This window comes from Lithobates pipiens, unplaced genomic scaffold, assembly GCF_037356315.1.
Source record: "Lithobates pipiens isolate NorthernLeopardFrog02 unplaced genomic scaffold, aLitPip1_a1.2 Scaffold_8, whole genome shotgun sequence".
NCBI lineage: Eukaryota > Metazoa > Chordata > Amphibia > Anura > Ranidae > Lithobates > Lithobates pipiens.
Genome location: NW_027507903.1, coordinates 652,949,380 through 652,971,484, shown reverse-complemented (window position 1 = coordinate 652,971,484; position 22,105 = coordinate 652,949,380). Strand labels below are relative to the sequence as shown.

Below are 22,105 nucleotides of genomic sequence, written 5' to 3'. Positions count from 1 at the left end.
TCATCACCCCCCTCGTTTTAGTTTCAGCGCGGGCATGGAAATAGTGGGGGAATAATCTGGGAGTGCACTTGGGGGAATTAGATTCTGAGAAGTGGGTCTCCTGTACGCATAATATACCTGCTTTCTGATTTAGAGCTTCACGACATAGGAGAGATCTTTTAAAAGGGCTATTGAGGCCCTTAGCATTAAGGGATACAATCGTGAGCAGCATTTCAGAGGGGTGGTAAGGTTAAATAGCGATCGTCTGCACAGTACCAGGGGGGGGCAGTCTCGAGGAGCAAGAGGAGAGGGGGAGCAAAGAGTAAGAGAGGGGAGAGAGGAAATAGGAGGGGGGGGACGGGCGAAGAGAGTGGGGGGGGGGGAAATAAGCGTTGCACGAGTTATTGCAATATACAGTAGTGAATAGGCAGTAAGCTGGATCAGAGCGGGCAAAACGGGCCCGATCTGAGCCAGCGGAGTTAAAGCTATGAAAGCAAAGCAGTAATAAAATGACGTATCTTATATAGGAGAATCAGGTAGAACTGCAAAATATGCAAAAAATAGAAACCAATAAATGTGCTTAGCACATCAACAATTGTGGAGCGTGGAAGGAACAAAACATCTGCTTCCACTCCTCCACACCATGACAAAAACTGTAAAACTTATTATAAGTAAGGAACCATCTATAAAGAGTAAGAACAGTTAACAAGTAATAGAGTGCTGCGTGTTACAGGCAAGTGACTTGCAGTTAGGCCAGAGCGTGGGGCTCCTACAGATTAGCAATCTTTGAGGATGGCCTTACAGGTGGAGTGCGGAGAGGCGCCTGAGTTATCAGGCCCCAGTTAAGAAGCTGCTTGAGGCCCTCCTTAGGCGATAACATAGCAACTTGTTGATTGCGATGAGAGACAATGAGTTTAACAGGGTATCCCCATTTGTAGGGAATTTTTTGTTCGTTGAGAACAGAGGTAACTGAGGAGAAGGCCCTGCGGGCTTGGGAAATAGAGACACTCCATGGAAGGGGTCTGGAAGCGAGCGCAGGGCCCTAGCTGCTCGCATGATCTCCTCCTTGACATGGAAAAAATGCACCCTGGCTAGGATGTCTCTGGGGACAGAGTCTGGGAGGTGCTGCGGTTTGTGGATCCTGTGTGCTCTGTCTATAAGCATGTCTTGTGTCGTCAGCGTAGGCACTAGTTTGCGGAACATTTGATGTAAATAAGGCACGATTTCTGAGGCTGCAAGCGATTCAGATACCCCCCTCACCTTAATATTGTTCCTCCTCGAGCGGTCCTCGAGGTCCGCGATTTTAAGACGGAGCTGGGTGACCATGGCAGCTTGCTCATCCTGTACATTCACCATACTATTGTAAGCTTAAGTGGCTTCTGACAGATGTTGTTCTATGCGGTCAGTGCGTTGCTCTAGTGAGGTGACTTTTTCCTGCATATGGTTGAGAGAAATTTTTAAGTCTCTGTGCAGCTCAGTTTGTAGGGACAGCAGCATTGCTTTAAGTGAGTGTTCAGAGGCTGGATTGTCTGAGGTGGGATACTCAGCAAGGGACTGTGTAGCTGGGTTGTCAGGGCCTGTGGTACTACAGGTCCCAGCGCCATGCTGCTTCTTAGTGGGAGGCTGTTTGTCAGGGGAGAGTGATGGAAACTCTGCTAGCCTCTTACCTCTGTCCCCAGGGGAGATGGAGTGCTCTGTGGTCTGATCCATCCCTTCTTCCAGGGCCTGGAACGATGGAGGAGCTTCCACAGGGCTGCCATGAGGGAGCCTCAGGTTTCCCGGGTCCCGGTCGGCGCCATTTTGAGAGTCCTGCTGCGAGGGCCTCATATAGAAATCGAGGAGTCTGCGGGGTCCTTTGAGCTTGCCCTTCTTCTTGGACATAATCCGGAGACTTTCCAGTGTGTGTCGGTTCGGGCAGTGGGAGACGGCTATTATCGCTGTAGTGTGGTGTGGAGGAGCGGAGCCGAGCGTTCAAGCGGCCATCTCTCTCAGCGGCCAGGCCACGCCCCCCGTTTAAGGAGTTTTTCATTGGTGTGGGGATGGTGCAGAAATGGGATTTTCGTTTTGTTTCTGTGTCCTTTGACCTTTAGTGACATTGCTTTACCTGCCTTATTACCTGTGGTGTATGAAGTGGCCTTGAGTATTTTATAAAAATGTTCATGTCCTTCTAGGAGAAGGGACCTCAATTAATTTTGTAATGTGAATATTTTAGATTGTAGGAACTGGGAGGGATTTGTTTTATTTAGGGATTCATTGGTGGCAATATCAGCTGCGAGTTTGTCTAGTCTCTGGGTTCTTTGTTTTTTGGCTTTAGCACCCATTTGAAGGAACACCCCTCTCATAACTGCTTTGTGGGCATTCCACACCACCACCGGGTCAGATACTGAGGATTGATTGATTAAGAAGTATTCTTCCAATTGTTGCTTGATAGGAGTGGAATATTGTGGTGTGTTAAGGAGATAGTTGTTTACTCTCCATATGAAGGAATCAGGGTGATGCGAATCATCAGAGATAGTGAGGCTAATGGGGGCATGGTCTGGCCAGGTGGTGGTGTGGATGCTGGAACCCAAGGTCTTCTGAAGTAAACGTTTGTCAGCCAAAAACAGATCAATACGTGAGTAGGTGTTGTGACGCGGCGAGAAAAATGTAAAGTCCCGCTCGCTCGCATGACAACACCTCCACACGTCATACAAATCATTGGATGCAATAAAAGACTCTAAAGGAGATGCATATCTTTTAGACCCTGCTGTGGAGTCCATTGTGCTGTTTGGGACTAGATTCAAGTCCCCGCAGAGCATTAAGTGACCCTGTTGGACTTTCCTCGCACTTCGCAGTGTCTTCCTAAGAAAGTTCATTTGGCCTTGGTTTGGGGCGTAAATGGTAACAAGGGTGTAAGGTACATTGTTGATGATTGTACAGTTCGAAATAATATAACGGCCTTCCGGGTCAGCAAGATATTTCTGCAATGTAAACAGGACAGTGTTCTTGATGGCTATTAGGACTTGGCGTTTCTTCTGAGAGAAGGAGGAGTGGAAGACATGTGGGAATAGCCTGTGCTGGCATTTAGGGGATGCGCCTAAAGCAAAGTGGGTTTCCTGGACACATAGTACATCGCAGTTATGGGCAAGTGCTGATTTCCATAGCGAGTTACGTTTCACAGGGTGGTTGAGCCCTTTTGCGTTGAGGGAAAGGATGGTGAGTCCCATGGTGTGCTGGGAGGTTGTGTGGTAGCAGAAAAAGTACTTACAGTTGACGATTGCAACTAATCAGATGTCAGGAGACCAGCTGGTGCAGATGTACTGGGTGTGGACAGTACTCGGAAGTCCAGGCGAGAAGATAAAATACGATGCTACAGATACAAGGAAAAGACAAGTTAGGATTTGCGGTAGACAGTTTGTCTTGGGGGGAGACTGTGTGTGCCTGAAACTCTTGGAGGTCCAGGTATGGCAGAAGCCGTGAACTGAAAAGAGAAAACAAAAAAACAAAACAAATGACACACAAGTATGTCAGTGGTTAACCGCTCATTTGAGCAACTGACTAAGTTAGGGGAAAAAGTTCAACAGGTAGGTATGTAATCGCAGATCAAGACCGAACTAAAACAGTCGCTTATCTTTGTAATATGGGCTGATCACTCAACGGTGGGTGTTTTTGTGTTTCTCACGGTTAAGTCCAAAGGTAAATAGATTGGGTTTCCCGTTAGGATCCAGTTGAGGTTGTGGAGGATCTGGTAGGATTCCCCAAGCATTGAGGAGCTTCAAGCCCCCCTCCAAAGTGGAGATAGTATGCGGTATATCATTGTAGGTGGCCAAGATGGTCGCTGGGTGGCACCATTTGTAAGTGATCTTGTGGTTGTTCAAGGCCTTAGTTATGGTTTTTAATTGCCTCCGCATTTGTAGCGTATACTGAGAGAGGTCACCGTGCAGTTGGATATTGGAGTACGGTGCAGGGAGTGGTGATAGCTCTCTAGCCTTTAGAAGTATTTGTTCTTTCGCCTGAAAGAAGTGGACCCGAAAAAGCACGTCTCGGGGTACATCCGCTTCAAGATGGCGGGGTTTTAGTATTCTGTGTATACGATCAATAGTGAGCTCAATTGGGGAAAGCTCAGGAAGTATGCTAGAAAACATTGTGGTCGCAAAGTTGTGGAGTTCTTTGGGCTGGATGGACTCTGGGATCCCGCGTATTTTGACGTTATTTCGTCTGGAGCGGTCCTCGAGGTCCGCGATTTTAGCTTTGATCCAGAGAGACTCATCTCTTTGTTCGGAATATGCGTCTACTAATTCATTGACCGTGTCAGTACATTCTCCCATTTTGTTTTCCATGAACTGCATTCTATTGTCCATGTGTTTCATTTCCAAGGAGAATCTATTGATCAGGGACGATAAATTGGTCATAAGGGAAGATTGTAAGGATAGAAGCATATCCTTCATTGTTGTATCCAGCACAGGTTGCCCTGTGGTCGGGAATTGTGCTATTGAGGATTGTAAAGCAGAAATAGCAGAGTCATTATGGAGGCCTGTACTCACTGTGTCTGAGGCCTGGTTGTTGGGATCCATCTGCATCTTAGATTTCACCGGGCTCTGGGAAGCCGGAGTGGAGGGAGACGTGTCAGGGGGGTAGGATAACAGCATATCAGCTTGTATTTCCCGTGGATGAGCATCCAGGAGATCCGTGTAGCTCAAGGAGTTTTGCGCTGTGCCGGCGGTGCCATCTTGGGCCTTGCGGCGGGGCTGGAAGGAAAAGGACTCCAGTCTTATCAGGCCTCTTTCCTGGAACCGCTTGCGGGACATCGTTGTGGCGGAGGCTCGGGAGAAGCGAGCGAGGCTCTGTAGGGCTATTTGCGGCAGTACGATCGCCCGGTAGTCGCTGATTGTCTGGTCTGGGTAGCGGAGCTCTCTGCTCAGGCGTCCATCTCCATGCGCGAGCAAGCCACGCCCCCCAAACTCATGTATTTTATGCAACATGTGGACTAGTAAAGAGGAAGTTATCCTCCGCCAATGTGCGTTTCCGTAATCATGTGATTTAACCATTTGTGCATTAGCAACAATGCGCACCAGCAACTGTGCATCCCAGCAGTTGTGCATTTGGCTAGCTTGAAAGCAAACACCTGCATGAGGATCCTATGGAGGTTTTTTAGCCTGATAATCAAGCATCTTTATGCAGTCAAGCCTCTTTTTTTTTTTTTTTAAACACAAAACATGTCCAAACATGCATTTTGTATACACATGATCATGTATCTTTATATAACCTATTTGCTTAAGCAGCAACCTTGCGTTTCAGCAGCAACTGTGTAATCTAGCACTGTGAGATCCAGCCACTGTGTATTTCAGCATCTGTGCTTTTTAAGTAACTATGTGACCTTAGTAAATGTGTAATTCAGCATTCATCTGTGTGTTTAGCAACAGCACACATTAGCATCTGTATGTATTTAGCAACTGTGCGATTTTAGTCTGTAAGCAAGCACCTGCTCAACTGCAGTTGGACCTATACTTATACCTATAGGATACCAAGCACATATGCAGTATGCTTAAACCTTCCAAAGATGTATTATAACAACAAGCAATTCAAAACTGCAGGCACGTATATTATGCTGTTCCTGCCCTCAAGCAGACAATGACACTTTTAAAGTGAACTGCTAATTACATGCCCCAGCATATAATCGTGACTTGTCTGTACCTGTTCCCAAGCTGGCACTCACACACTCATGGCCCACTGTTCTGTCTCCAATTCCGTCCGACCTGTCAGCACAAGGTAATGGCTGCCCTTCTTCCTGCCTACAACAATAAGCTAGGAGCAAATCTGCGCCCTCTAGAGGCTGGGGAAAAAACAGCAGCCTGCCTGAGCCAGAGTACAAGCATGATCGTGGCCACCGGGAAACAGACAGTCAGAACGCTCTTAATAGAGACACTGCAAACAAATGCTGACTCACCATTCCCCACTGCAGGGCACTGCTGGAATATCACAGCAACCTAATCTTCACCCATCACGGTGGGTTGGTGTCATGCCAGACCTTCAAGGACAAAGTCCCCTCTGTACGTAAGGTCCACTGCTTTGGGCCATGTATAGCACCCTGCCAGAGCAAACCTGTGGTATAGCAATGTGACCAAGGTGCTGGATCTCAGGGCCCAGCTCTCCTAAGAGAAGCGTTACAGGCAAAACCTTGTTCTTCGGTATCGAGGCACCGGGAACCATCCACTTTAGCTTTTGTTTTTGCTCTTTGAATGGATCCGATAGCGTAGCCCCTGACCATGTTCAGGTCATCTAAGGAGCACTCATTAACCGTGACCTAACACCTTAGACACTGGCGAAAAAACTGAGATATTCCATGTAGGGGAGGGGTCATATAGGGAGCAAACTTCCTGTCTAATTTATTACACCAGTGTCCAGCACCTGAAGGTGAGATATAACCCACTTAGTAATTACTATGAGCCTCTGTGTCCTGTGATGTACGATAAAGAAAAACTAGTAAGCCACATCCTCACAGCTGCATGCTGTCTTATCGCCCTAAACTGGAAATAACACCCCCCCCCCACTCCTGAGACCTTATACGCCAGAATTAAAGATGTGGAGCTGATGGAGAAGAGGACGGCCAGAATGCAAGACAGGCTGGATGCCCATGACAAGGTATGGGAGCTGTGGCACCTTCGGGAGGACCCACCATGACCAGGTAAATGAGCTGCTACAATGACCTCTTCCTTCTTTTTCTATCCCTCTCTTTCTCCTCCACTTTGAGTACTCCTGTGACTCTCACTCTCTTATATAGGATGCTACACATCATTACATGACATTAAAATGCATATACAACAATTTGTGTTTGACTGTTGCTATCTTAGGACATACTGAAAGAAAATTTGAGTATATGTCTTAAAAATTAATGCATGATACAATTTGTACATTTTCATTCTAAGTATTCCTGTACTGCAAATGCTAATAATAAAATGTTATTTGGAAAAAAAAGTTAGCTAAGTTTGTAAGGATACTGTCTGATAATGGAGGAGGAATGTTCAACCCTGACAGTACACATTTTGTTCCATAAAGAGAGCATAAAACTAATACATAACAACATCAATTTTTTATGGGGGGCAATAGGATGGGGTAATTTGAAGGGGGCAGTATAATGGGGAAATTTGATAAGGCAGCTTTGATGGGGCAATTATGATGGGGCAGTATTATGGGGCAATTTTGATGGGGGCAATAGGATGGGGCAGTATTGATGGTGGCAGAATAATGAGTCAATATGTTGGGGCAATTTTGATGGTGGCAGTATGATAGGAAAATTTTGATAGAGCAATTTTGATGGGGCGGTATAATGGGGCAATTTTGATGGGGCAATATGATGGGACAGTTTTGAAGGGGCAATATGATGGGACAGTTTTAATGGGGGGAAGTTGATGGGACAATAGGGTAGGGCAATTTTGGTGGTGGCAGTATAACGGGACAATATGGATTGGAAAATATAATGGGGCAATTTTGATGGGACAATATAATGGGGCAATTTTGATTGGGCAATTTGATAGGGCAGTTTTGATTGGGCAGTTTTGATGGGGCAAATTTTATTGGGGCAGTATAATGGGGCCAGTATGATGGGGTAATTTTGATGGGGGAAATAGGATGGGGCCGTTTTTATGGGGCAATATGATGGGGAATTTTTTATGGGGGCAATTTGATGAGGCAGTTTTGATGGGACAATTTTGGTGGTGGCAGAATAATGGGGGCAATTTTGATGGGGGCAATATAATGGGGAAAATTTGATGAGGTAGTTTTGATGGGGCAATTTTTTTTTTTTTTATTGTTTATTTCTTTATTTGACATATTACAAGTTATAACAGACCAAGTTACAATATCAGTTTTATATTTTACAGTTTTGTTTCCTTATACCGCTAATACATCATATTCTCGTTTTCCTATTTATTTCAATTGATCCGTGCAAAACAACTTTTTATATTTTTCTCTTATTCTTACTTGCCACTATCATATATACTACCTAACCATCCTTTAGACACAAGTATTTACAAACATACACACAGACATAAACACAAAAAAAAACCAAAAAATAAATAAATAAATAAAAAAATATAAAAAACACACGCACTCTCCGGGCGAAAAATCCATAGCGTAGTTTCCATAGTGAGTTATATATCACAAGCTGACAAAGGAGGAGAATGTTTATACCCACATCTTCCTTTGAATACTGCTTTTACTGTCCCACTCAAACAGAAAAAGAAAAACTATACTAACCACTCAATACAGACTCCCCCATTACCAATGAGGGTGGAGCTACCCGTGGATCCGATATCCATCGTTTCCATATTTTAATCCAGTTATTGGATTCTCCCCTATTGCAACCAATTTGTTGTTCTTTCAAGATGTTTTCATTTACCTGAAGACGCCAGTCCTCAAGTAAAGGTGCATTCGAAGATATCCACCTTAGAGCAATTAACTTACGTGCAATAAACAATAGTCTGGTAACTAATATCATCACCTCCCTGGGAAAGAAACCTTCCTCGTCCAAATATCCTAGTAGACATGTCATAGGGGTCCTGTCGATATGCGTATTACATGTAGCATTGATTGTATTAACCACCTCTCGCCAATATCTAGCCACTTTTGGACAATTCCACATCATGTGTATTAAATCCGCTGGAGACTTTTGACATCTAGGACACTCTGGAGAATCGCGTCTGCCCCACTTAAATAATTTAACTGGTGTTCTATATACCCTATATATTATAAATAGTTGCGTCAGGCAATGAGCCGGTGATAATGATACTAGGGGTACCCTTCTCAAAATTATTTGCCAGTTTTCATCTGAGATGTCCCCTATGTCTCTCTCCCAGCCTGTTCTACCCGGGCTGACAACTTTATCCTGATATAGTCTCATCAATTGACCATATAAAGACGAGATCAAGCCCTTTTTTTCCTCCCCCCTTGCTAATGATGTTATAAGTGGGGTAGGTTTTATCACTATCTTTTCCCTTCTAAACTGAGTTTGAATCGCATGCCGTAATTGTAAATATTTATAGAAGTGACTAGAAGGCAGTTGAAAGGATTCTTGCAGGTCCTGAAAGGAGCGCAGAACGTTATGTGTAAACATCTGTTCTATATATTGAAGCCCCTTAGAGTGCCAGCTTTCGAATCCCTCCAATTTATATAGTTCTTTGTATTGCTTATTCCCCCAAAGCGGGGAGTATTTTGAGACTCCTTCAAATTTCATTATACTCCTCATTTCCTTCCAGACTCTATTCATAAGTGTCGTTGTTAGACCCCTACCGGTGTTACCCAGGGCTCCGGATTCCAACTGAGCCACAAGATTATATCGAAAACTGTTATTTAACAGTAAAACCTGTATGGGGTCTTCCCAATTACTTTCCCCCCAGCCTGCAAAATGCTGAAGCTGGGAGGCTATGAAGTAGAGTCTTGGCTGTGGTACCGCTAATCCACCCCAATCCCTTGCCCTCTGGAGAATTGATAACTTAATTCTCGGGGTTTTTCCTTTCCACAATAGCCTACGAAATATTGATTCTGTTTTTTTGAACCATTTTAAAGTTATCCATATCGGTGAATTATGGAGTATATATAACAATTGAGGGGTCCAGATCATTTTTATGAGATTTGCACGGCCTACCACCGATAATGGCAATTTGGTCCACGCCATGCTCTTAAGTTGAAATTTATTATTTATTGATGGGGCAATTTTGATGAGGGCAATCTGATCGGGCAATTTTGATGAGAGCAATAGGATGGGGCAATTTTGATGAGGGCAATATGATGGGGCAATTTTGATGAGGGCAATAGGATGGGGCAATCTTGATGGTGGCAGTAGGATGGGGTATTTTGATGGGGGCAGTAGGATGGGGCAATTTTAATGGTGGCAGTAGGATGGGGCAATATGATGGGGCAATTTTGATGGGGGCAATATGATTGGGCAGTTTTTATGGGGCAATAGTATGGGGCAATTTTGGTGGTGGCAGTATAATGCGGAAACTTTGATTGGGATAATTTGATGGGGCAGCTTCTGCAAAAGGTATTTGCTTTTTAAACAATGCTAATTGTAAATGATATCCCTCTTTCTGTGCAGATGTTTTATATATATAAAGGGGAGGGTAGGGTTCCATAGCTAAGGGGCGGGACCTTCCTCTGACACTGCTGTTGCTATGGAAACCCAACCTACAACCTATTACACAGCTCATGCTGCTCTGAGCATGTGTGAGATCTGGAGGTGCATGCTGGGTAACCATGGAATACAGGAAGAGATACAGTCTGGCTTCAGATGCCCACACATGAGATGGCGGCGGCCTGCTGGGACTTACAAAAGTAAAAAAAATGCTGCAAAAACACAAAGCGGCCCTTGAATTACAGCGTACCTTTACTAGAATACATGAATCATGAGTATTATAGGGGGAGATTTATCTACAAAGTAACATTTCTCCCGCAGCATGGCTTTATATATACACAAGTGCCTTAAAAGCCCCCCTTAGGGGTATTTGTTTCTAACAAGTTTTTGGATGTGGCACTACTGAGAGGAAATCCTCACCGACTCCATTTCTACAATTACCGGGATAAAGTTGTTAGTTTTCTGTATAAAGTGTATTAATAGCAATTCATTATTCTGCAGCACATTGTTCCAGCACTGAGGTTGTGGTAGTAGCAGACATATATTCTATGTAGTATTTGCTTTGTATTATCATTTTTGTTGTGTAATTATTATTTGGAAGTATCAGGATCAGGTGGTTAGGTGGTTTGTTACATAGTTACACAGCCGTATAGTAACACTGGGGTTGTGGTAACACTTACCTCTGTCTGCAGGTAGGTTGTCTGTCTGTGTAATATAGAGCAGAGCTACACTAGTTTGTTATTTAGTGTATAAAATATGTACAAAGATAAAGAATGACAGAAAATACAACAAAGACAAAAGGACAGACACAGTCTGGCTGTGAGAATAAAAGAGAAATAAACTTTTTCTGAGGATTATCCTGTGACAGGAACATGTCAGGAACATCCGCTATTCACCGGTTAGACCGGCACCATGGGAATCACCCCGTCCATATCTCAGGATCCTCAATTTATGGATGTGGGTGGAGTTTAGCCATCAGCCAATGAACCCTGGAGGGTGTTCCCTGCCCAGCCCACAAGCCGGCCCTGTGTTCTGAAGGAACCAGAGATAAATGGACCATGAATGGTTCTGATGGATGAGGATTGGATTTCCAACACTGGCATGTCAGTCTGATCCCAACAAGACCAATCAGTGCTTGTCTGGTGTGATCAGACCCCATAGAACCATTCTGGGGGTTTCTCCTGGATTCTATCCTCACTACACATACAATGTTATATGTACATGTACCCCAACATGTCTACAATCAGGGGCAATTATTTCCATCTCTCTGCAACTCATATTTTATTTTGTATGAGAGATAAAATAGATTCCTCTACAGGGTCTTCTCCCTGTATCGGCCTTGTCCCCTGCTGGGCTTGTAGATGAAATGACTAGGACTTCTCTTTGAGGCTCAGTGAGGTGACACTTTTATATCTACAAGGATGGGGGATTTTATTGGCATCTAGGGGTCACTTCTGGTCTAGAGACTCGCTCTATCCTTCCAGATTCTAATTGAGGACCATCTGTCTATGATTGGTCACTGAATGAAGAGAATACGGAGTCCTGTGCGTCTTCTGGTCTGTTTTAGGTCTAAAATTCAATCCAAAATTCAGGCTGAAATCAGACTTTAAGTGGTGAATGGAGATGCACCGGACCCCCTGCTGTGAGCTGCTGTGACCTCCTGTGTGACCCCAGTCAATGTCTAATCTCTGATAGTCAGTGGAGGGGGGAGGGGATGAAAGCCAATAACAGCGATTGACCTGAAGGACTATGATGGGAACTCCCAGTGTAACCGGCCAATCAGAAGTCTGTCTTTGTATAAATTTCCTCTAGGTGACATGTCTGGATCCCTCACATAGAAGATTTATACCAGAATCCTGCAGAATATTATATCATTTATAGGATAATTCTCACCCCAGAGTCTGCAGAGTACAGCCAGGATGTCTGAGACCCTCGCATAGAAGTTTTATTCCAGAGTCTTCCAGATTATTCTCTGATAAATCCAGTGTGGTGAGGGATCGATTATTGATAAGAATGGATCGGAGATCATCACAGTCAGAGGAAGTCACACCACAATCTACCAACCTGTAGAGACAATCCAGACACAAGATATTATATTATAAGATGAATATGAGGAATTATTCCCATTTAGTGAAAAGTAACATAACATCACTAGAGCGGAATATCAGGATATACAGAATGTTATACAGAGGAAAGATCTTGCTATTAGGGAATCTGATAAAAGTAAAGGTGTTGTAGTACTTATGTCTACACAGTATAAAGAGGGGGCGCTGTGACCGCTTAGTCACCCCCTTATGTACTCGGTTATTAAGCAGGACCTCACACAGTGTCTCATACAGAGACTACTGAAATTGATAGATAAAGGAAAGGATCTGGGGGTTTATGAAATAAAACAGCAGAATGTCTGATGGTGGATACCCCAGTGACCCCAATATTCCATTATTCCATCACCATCATCATTTACATTATTTACATTGTTGTCCTATTGGAGCTCATTTTTTAACGACCTTGTTAAATCTTTTTAAAAATAAAATTATTTTTGAATTACTTATACATTGTTGATTCGATCCACTAAGGCCGCGTACACACGGGCGGACTGTTCGCCCAACTTAGTCCGCTGAACAGTGTTTCAGCGGACAGTCCGCTCGTGTGTGGGCTTCAGCGGACTGTTTCAGCGGACAGTTTGACGAACAAAGTCTTACGGAATTTCCGTAAGACAGTCCGTTCAAACTTGGTTTTGTCCGTCCAAACTTGGTTTCAGCGGACAGTCCGCTCGTGTGTAGGCAAGTTGGACGGACTAAGTATCGCGCATGCTCAGAAAGGGTTTACACGGCCGAAGGTTGCATTGCAGTGTATAGGACGTCATATTTCTAGTCCCGTCGTACGTGCTGTACACGTCATCACGCACATTTTCAGCGGACTGTTCGTTCATCGTGTGTGGTCAAGTCCGTTCATGCTAATTTTGGACGGACTGTCTGTCGGATTGTTTGACGAACTAAGTTGGGCCCGTGTGTACGCGGCCTAACTCTGCTGCCTAAAAATCCAATTGTTGGGGGAGCATTTCCCATTTTCCATATTTTCAGGGTGAGCAGCACTCTCTAACCTGTACTGGTATGTGTCTTTCCCTTGTTGTAATATTCCATCACCTTCCTAAAGTCCACCAATCAGGAGTTCCCATTGAAGATCACCGGGTTATGGCAGGAATAGGATCCCTTATAGAGAATGTAGGGGGGAGGGGTGGATATACATTTCCAGCCTTTAGCGCTGAAACTTCTGGGATATATTAGAGATACAAGTACTATATTGGTGGATATTCCACATTTACAATGGGATTCTATATTCACATGGGGGGCACTTCACATTAAAGCACTTTATTCTTCCATCCCCCATTCTTTAGTATCTCCAGCAATCAGATATTATCTCCATAGATATAGATCACATACTAGGATGTTACAGGAATTATTACAGAGGATGTAAAGGATGAAGTTTTTTTACCTTAACTACTTCAGCCCCGGAAGGATTTACCCCCTTAATGACCAGAGCACTTTTTACAATTTGGCATTGCGCTGCTTTATCTGGTCATGTAACGCTGTACACAAAGCAAATGTGCGTCCTTTTTTCCTACAAATAGAGCTTTATTTTGGTGGTATTTTATCACCTCTGGGATTTTAATTTTTTTGCAATATAAATGAAAAAAAGATTGAAAATGTTGAAAAAAATATATTTCTACGTTTTGTTATAAAAAAAATCCAATAAACATAATTTTAGTCATACATTTAGGCAAAAATGTGTTCAGCCACATGTCTCAGCTAAATAAAGCGTATATTTGTTGGTTTGCACAAAAGTTATAGTGTCTACAAACTAGGGTACATTTACTGGAATTTACGCAGCTTTTAGTTTATGACTGACTATCTCATTTCATGAGGTGCTAAAATGACAGGGCAGTACAAACCCCCCAAATTACCCCATTGTGGAAAGTAGACACCCCAAGCTATCTGCTGAGAGGCATGGGGAGTATTTTGCAGATCCCACTTTTTGTCACAAAGTTTTGAAAATGTAAAAAAAATAGAAAATCTATTCTGTTAAAGACTGTACATTTATGTATCCATACATTGAGATTCTGTATGGACTTTTTATGTCTGTTTATATGTTGTTTTTACAAATCTTTTGAATAAATATTTTTTTTATGATAAGAATAAAAAAAATTTTGCATTAAAAGTCCCACTGTACCTGAGGTACTGTTATTCCTTTATTTAGGGATTTTACTTAATTTTTTTTCTAGATTTCCTTTTCTTTCTTAATTTTCCCAAACAAATGAGATCTGCAAAATACTCACCATGCCTATCAGCAAATATCTTGGGGTGTCTACTTTCCAAAATGGGGCCCGGCTTGTCTCACTCTGCTCCAGCCTGCTGCTGATCTTGCATCACCCAGCTCACCGGATCACTGACCTACATCTGCCAACCGCATTCCTGTCTTCCCTGGTGATCCATCATCCACCCATCTGTGCCAGCTACCACAGATCTCACAGGCACTCTTACCTCGCTGTGCTCTCAAGGCTACTGTCCCAACTCCAGTGGCTCCTGAGCCAGGGCTGTAAGAGAGGTCTCCTCCTACAAGTCAGGCTGTATGATAAGGTACGTAACAGTATCAAACAGCCATGTCTGAGCCTGCAGGAGGAACCTCACCAGTGATGGAGATTTGTCAGTACCTCACAGCTCTCACACAGGCCATGAAATCCTTACAGGAGGGTTACGTTAAGCTGAAAGAACGGGCACAGAATTTAACAGTTCCTACTAATGCAGCTTCTGCATCCTCTGCTGCACCTACACAGACTGTCTCCACTCCCTCAGCGGTGATGCCACAACCCCAACCCAGAGTCCCCACTCCAGAGAGATTTGCAGAGGAGCAAACTAAATTCCGGGCCTTCCGCAACGCATGTCAGCTTTATTTTGCTTTGTAACCGCAAACTTTTTCATTAAAATCCACCAAGGTGGGATTTTTTTTTTAAACCAAGAAAAGGTTTATTGTGCAAAAATAGTCAGGTGCATAACTATTGCAGCAATATAAATCAGGTGTAGTCATTATAATTAGTATTATCATTATAATACAGCTTCTAGGTATAAACAGTTGTATAAAATCAACTAACTGTACAAATATATTATTATTGATTTTGGTGGTGCTGCATAAATTGACAACAACATTTACCATTGAACTTGTATTATGGAAACTATTGTAAAGCATTGAACCTGTAACGGTAGATAGGTAAGAGGGAGAACAAATATATCATCCGTTTCAAGGCACATAGGGCGAGAATCGAACATTACCCTCAATACATGTTGTTATTGATATTGGGATTCACCATGGTTCCATCAAGAGTAATTGCTATAAAAGTTAAACATTATTACCGGCATTTGGAATCTGTCTTCTAATCTGCCAAATTACATTTGTAACAGTCCAACTTTGACCAACTGGGTTGGACCTAGTCCTTGTTAAGGATAAGCCAAACACTCCCCGGTTCGGTTCGTATCCAGAAAATGCGAACAGACCGAACGTTTGTGCAAACTCTCGAACACGGTTAAAGTCTATGGGACTTGAATGTGAGAAATCCAAAATTCACATTTTAAAGGCGAATATGCAAGTTATTGTCCTAAAAAGGGTTTGAGGACCCGGGTCCTGCCCCAGGGGACATGTATCAATGCAGTGATTTTAATAATGTTTAAAGTGAAACAGTAAAAGTGTAATATTCCTTTAAATTTCATACCTGGGGGGTGTCTATATTATGCCTGTAAAGGGGCGCATGTTTCCCCTGTTTAGAACAGTCTGACAGCAAAATTACAGTTCTAAAGGAAAAAAGTCATTTAAAAGTACCCGCGGCTATAATGAATTGTCAGTCCAACAATACACATAAAAGTTCATTGATAAAAACGGCATGGAATTTCCCCACAGGGAAACCCCAAACCAAAATCTTTTTTTTTTAAATGCGTGGGGGTCCCCTAAATTCCATACCAGGCCCTTAAGGTCTGTTATGGATAGTAAGGGGAACCCCGCGCCCAAAAAAAAAAAAATGCCGTGGGGGTCCCCCGAAAAATCCATACCAGACCCTTACCTCAGCACGCAACCTGGCAGGCCGGGGACGAGAGAACCCCCCTCCTGAACCATACCAGGCTACATGCCCTCAACATTGGGAGGGTGCTTTGGGGTAGCACCAAGACAAGAAGATGGAAGAAGAAGTGGAAAAAAGAAGACATTAATAAAAGGACTTGTCAAAAACCGCCTTTTGTGTTTTTTAACCTATTTGACACTTTTTTGTGAAATGGTAGGGGTACATTTGTACCCCATTACCAATTCACACAGGGGGGCTGGATCTGGGGGTCCCCTTGTTAAAGGGGGCTTACATATTCTGATAAGCCTCCCGCCTGCAGACCCCCACAACCACTGGGCAAGGGTATTGGGGATGAGGCCCTTCTTCCCATCAACATGGGGAAAAGGTGCTCTGAGGCTACCCCAAAGCACCCTCCCAATGTTGAGGGCAAGTGGCTTGTTACGGTTCAGGAGGGGGGTCGTTCTCTTGTCCCCTCTCTTTTCCTGCCAGATTGCATGCTCGGATAAGGATCTGGTATGGATTTTTGGGGGGATCCCACACTTTTTTTTCATTTTGATGCGGGGTTCCCCTTAAAATCCATACCAGACCTGAAGGGTCCGGTATGGATTTTGAGGGGGACCCCCACACATTTAAAAAAAAAAATTGGTTTGGGGTTCCCCTGTGGGGAAATTAAATGCCGTTTTTATCAATTAACTTTTATGTGTATTGTCAGACCGACAATTCCTTATAGCCGTGAGTACTTTTAAATGACTTTTTTCCTTTACAAATTTCATTTTGCTAACAGACTGTTCTAAATACGGGAAACATGCACCCTTTCCAAGCATACTATAGACACCCCCAGGTACGAAATTTAAAGGAATATTTCACTTTTATTGTTTCAGTTTAAGCATTATTAAAATCACTGCTCCCAAAATAACGTCCGTTTTTAAAACTTTTTTTTGCATTGTTCTATGTCCCCTGGGCCAAGTCCTCAAACACTTTTTATGACAATAGCATGCACATAAGCCTTTACAATTAGCACTTTTGATTTCTACCATAGACTTTTAAAGGATGTTCCACGACTTTTGAATTTGCCGCGAACACTCAAAATTGTTCCCTGTTCGACGAACTGGTGAACAGCCAATGTTCAAGTCGAACATAAAGCCCATTTCTAGTTGGTGGTACCAGAACACTGTAAGCCCTCAAAGTTACTCTTGGTGGGCGCTGGAACGGGCCTTGCTATGAAATATTATATCAAGAATTGTAATTACATGCCCCTGTGGAACAGGGTCAGAAAAACTGGGCCTTTGGTGGTGATGTGGTAGTGTTGCCACAACACTATATGCCCTCACAGTTACTCTTGGTGGGCACAGGAATGGGCCTTGCTGCAAAATATTAAACATTGTAATTACATACCCCTGTGGAACAAGGGCAGAAAAATTGGTATTTAGGCACTGGTGCTGGTGCCACAACACTGCAACCCCTCACAGATACTCTAGTTGAGTGCAGGAACAAGCCCTGGTGCAAAATATTACAGCAAAAATTGTAATTATATGCACCTGTTAACCACTTGAGATCCACGCTATAGCCGAATGACGGCTACAGCGCGGACCTCCTTTGCCGGGACTACGTCTATTGACGTCGTCCCGTGCACGAGCGGCCTGCTCGCCCCCTGAGGGGCTCGCGCGGCGCGCTCTGTGATCGGCGAGTCTATGAGACTCGCCTGATCACTGATCCGAGCAAGGGGTCGATCCCGACCCCTTATCACGTGATCAGCTGTCAGCCAATGACAGCTGATCATGTGATGCAACAGAGCCGGTAATCGGCTATTTCTCCTCCTCGCGCTGACAGCGCGAGGAGAAAAAAAAAGAGCCGATCAACGTCGGCCATGATCGGGACATCAGTCCCGATCACGGCCAGCCCTGCCAGTGCCCACCTGCCCCCTGCCAGTGCCACCTTAATAAAACCTAAGTGCCCCCCGTTAGTGCCACCCAGCAGTGCCCACAGTGCCACCCAGCAGTGCCACCCACAGTGCCCACAATCTGCCTCAACAACGGTGCTGCACCCCAGTGCCACATACCCGTGCCCATCAGTGTCATCTACCAGTGCCCAGCAGTGCCACCTATCAGAGCCACCTATCAGTGCCCATCAGTCCCATCTATCAGTGGTACCTATCAGTGCCCCTTAGTGCCACCCATCCGTGCCACCCATCCGTGCCCATCAGTGCCACCTTATCTGTGCCCATCAGTACTGCCGTATCTGTGCCTATCGGTGCCACCTTATCTGTGCCTATTAGTGCCGCCTTAACTATGCCTATCAGTGCCCGTCAGTGCAGCCTATCAGTGCCCACCAGTGCAGCCTATCAGTGCCCACCAGTGCAGCCTATCAGTGCCGCCTCATCAGCGCACTTCAATGAAGGAGAAAAATGACCTGTTTGCAAAATTTTATAACAAACTATTAAACATGATTTTTTTTTTTGCATCTTTTTTTTGTTTGTTTAGCAAAAAATAAAACTCCGAGCTGTAATTAAATACCACCAAAAGAAAGCTCTATTTGTGGGAAAAAAATGATAAAAATTTCATTTGGGTACAGTGTTGTATGCCCGCGCAATTGTCATTCAAAGTGCATCAGCGCTGAAAGCTGAAAATTGGTCTGGGACTGAGGGGGGTTTAAGTGCCCAGTAAGCAAGTGGTTAAACAGGAGCAGAAAAATTGGGCCTTAGCCCCCGGGGTGGTGCCCAGAACTGAAAATGTTCTTACAAGCTATCAACATGAACACTGAGGAGGAATAGGATAGTCACTCAGCATAACAGGATAGTCACTCAGCATCAGCATAAGCAGTCTTGAAGGGATCTCGCATTCATGAAAAAAATATTCGGTTACATCAGCATCAGGTGCTTGGTAGCTGGTGATCCAAAACTGATTCATTTTATGAAGATCAACCGAGTCAGTGGACTGGCACACAGTCAATCATGGTCAAAAAGGGTTTACAAATAAAGGCAAAACCTACCAGATCTGTAGCTATTTTATCTGTTCTACAGAGTTTGTAGTCTATTGTTTGATCTGCCTATGCAGTTTGCACTACGTGGGCAGAACCATACGCACTTTGAGGAAGAGGTTTGGGGAGCACCTCTGTCTCAGAAAGGCAGGAGACGACACGCACAGTGTTCTCCTACACTTCCTCAAAAAACATGACCATTCCTCGTCGGGCCTCAGGGTCTGTCAGAGGGAGACATATTGGATTGATATATTGGACTCCCTTGCCCCTGGAGGCCTGAATGAGGAAATAGAGGTGAGTAGTCGAATCTGAGTGCTTTTCTATATATTCCTTCCTTCATCCACCATTTTCACAATATTCTTATCATTACTATTCATTTTTGTTGTCAGGTCACCTAGAGCCCAGGTGACAGATGCGCACCGTAGGCCTTAGGAGTCCACCGCAAGGTTATGGACCCTACGGCTGACTGCTGCGGATAGGGGTCAAGGTGATATGAAGGCAGGGCCGCCAGAACACCAAGATGGATCCCACCGGGGTTAGAGCGTAAGATTCCCTGGGGCGCGGAGTCTAAGAGCCCGCAGGTGTTCACCAGAGCCTCGAGTGGTGAGGATGGACTTGGCTGCAACTGGCTCCAGGTCGTGACCCCCAGGGTCCCCCAGCTCATACCCACAGTAGGCAACAGGAGGATAGGGATGTGAGGGACAAAGCCAAGGTCGGGGCCACAAGCAGACAAGAATAGTCAGTGACACGCCAAAAGGTCAGGATCACAGGCAAACAGGGATAGTCAGGACACGCCAAAGTCGGTAACGGAAAACAGTAGAAGAGCACACGGCAGGTAACAGGAAGCTAACACACAAAGGTTGATCAGCAGGATTGGCTAGCAGTGCACAGGTTAATATAGAGTAGTCTGATAGGAGCTAGGGTGGAGCCATGCCAGAGGATGGATTATAAAAGCAGTCAGGTGAGGCTCAGCTGGTCTCTAGAAATGAACACATGGAGACAGGTAAGCAGACGAACTCTATTGCATAACCATGACAGTACCCCCCCTCTTACGAGGCCACCCCCTTTCCCGCCTGGGACCAGGTTTAGAGGGGAACTTCAAATGAAACTTCCTCAACAGACGAGGTGCAAAGACCTCGGAAGCCGAAATCCACAACCTCTCCTCAGGACCAAAACCTTTCCAGTGCACGAGGTACTGGAGAATGCCTCTACAGAGTCGGGAATCCAAAATTTGGCTAACCTCTTACTCCTGATCATCCTCAGAAACCGGTGCTATGGTAGAGAGAGGACGAGAGAACTTATTGAGGACTAAAGGCTTCAGAAGGGCAGCATGGAAGGAGTTAGAGATTTTGAGGCTTTTAGGAATCTTGAGCTTGAAACAAACCAGATTTAGTTTAGAAATTATGGTGTATGGACCAATGAATCTTGGGGCAAATTTGAGAGAAGGAACCCAGAGTTTGATGTTCTTGGTGGAGAGCCAGACTTTGTCTCCTGGCTGAAGAGAAGGTGGCTTACGCCTGCGACGGTCAGCAAAACTCTTGAATTTGTTGGCAGCTTTCTGGAGGGAATCATGAACGTCAGCCCACATGGAATTGAATGATTCCTGAACAGTAGCCAAAGCTGGAATGTCAGAAGAACAAGTCATAGGAAGAGGAAGCTGAGGATGTCTTCCATAAACAGTGACACAGGGTGTTTTCTGAGAACTGACGTTAACATGATTATTGTGGGAGAACTCAGCCCACGGTAATAGTGATGCCCAATCATCATGATGGGCAGAGACCAAGGTACAGAGAAAGACCTCCAACTCCTGATTAACTCTCTCAGTCTGGCCATTGGATTGGGGATGATAAGAAGAGGTAAAATCCAAGGTAATGTCGAGGGATTTGCAAAAGGCTCTCCAAAAAAGAGAAGTAAACTGCACACCCCTGTCCGAAACGACATGAGAAGGAACACCATGAAGGCGGAAAATCTCTCGTACAAAAATGGGAACCAAGGCAGGGGCAGAAGGGAGTCCAGGAAGAGGAACAAAATGAGCCATCTTAGAGAACCGATCGATTACTACCGAAATGGCTGTAATATTCTCCGACAGTGGAAGATCAGTGAAAATCCATGGCGATATGAGACCAGGGCTCCTTAGGAATGAGCAAGGGCATGAGAAGACCAGCAGGGGCTTGAGTGAAAGATTTAGACTGAGCACAGACGTGACAAGCCTTAACATAGTCTTTAACATCCGAGCGGAGATTAGGCCACCAGTAGTGACGAATGATGAGCAGGAAGGATCAGAGGAACCCAGCATGACCTGCCACCTTGGAATCATGTCCCCAACGAAGGATCTTAGTTCTTAGCTCCGTGGGAACAAAGGTCTTACCAGGAGGAATTTTTGATTCCAGGGTGGTAGAATGGGCAACAATGCATGAAGTAGGAATGATCGGCTCAGGATCAGGGTTGGACTCCTCGTCCAAAGTGTCAAATGACCTAGAGAGCGCATCAGCTCGACCATTGCAGGAACCAGGTTTGTACGTAATCGTGAATTTAAAACGAGAAAAGAAGAGACTCCACCTGGCCTGTCTGGGGTTCAGACGTTTAGCATTCTGTAGGTACTGTAGATTCTTATGATCAGTAAAGATCGTTATGGAGTGAGGGGAACCTTCCAAGAGATGACGCCACTCCTCCAACGCCAATTTAATTGCGAAAAGTTCCCGATCACCAATGGCATAATTTCTCTCTGCCTGAGAATTTTTTTTGGAGAAGAACGCACATGGTTGACGTTTCTTCTCAAAGTCCTGAAGAAGCACAGCTCCCACCCCCATCGAAGAAGCGTCTACTTCAATAAAAAATGGATCCTCAGGATTTGGTCTCCTCAAGAGGGGTCCAGAGACAAAGGCCTGTTTCAGATCGTGAAACACAGAGACAGCCTCGGGAGGCCAGTCTTT

General features: G+C 44.5%; 1 protein-coding gene across 1 annotated transcript in view; it reads right to left on the bottom strand.

Annotated features, from left to right (window-relative positions):
- The window catches only part of LOC143962464 (NACHT, LRR and PYD domains-containing protein 3-like), a 306,737-nt gene that overhangs the window by 217,184 nt on the left and 67,448 nt on the right, over positions 1-22,105 (bottom strand). The window contains exon 6 of the mRNA XM_077471734.1: positions 11,984-12,154. Within this exon, the coding sequence (XP_077327860.1) occupies positions 11,984-12,154 (171 nt within the window). The remainder of the gene's footprint in view (positions 1-11,983; positions 12,155-22,105) is intronic.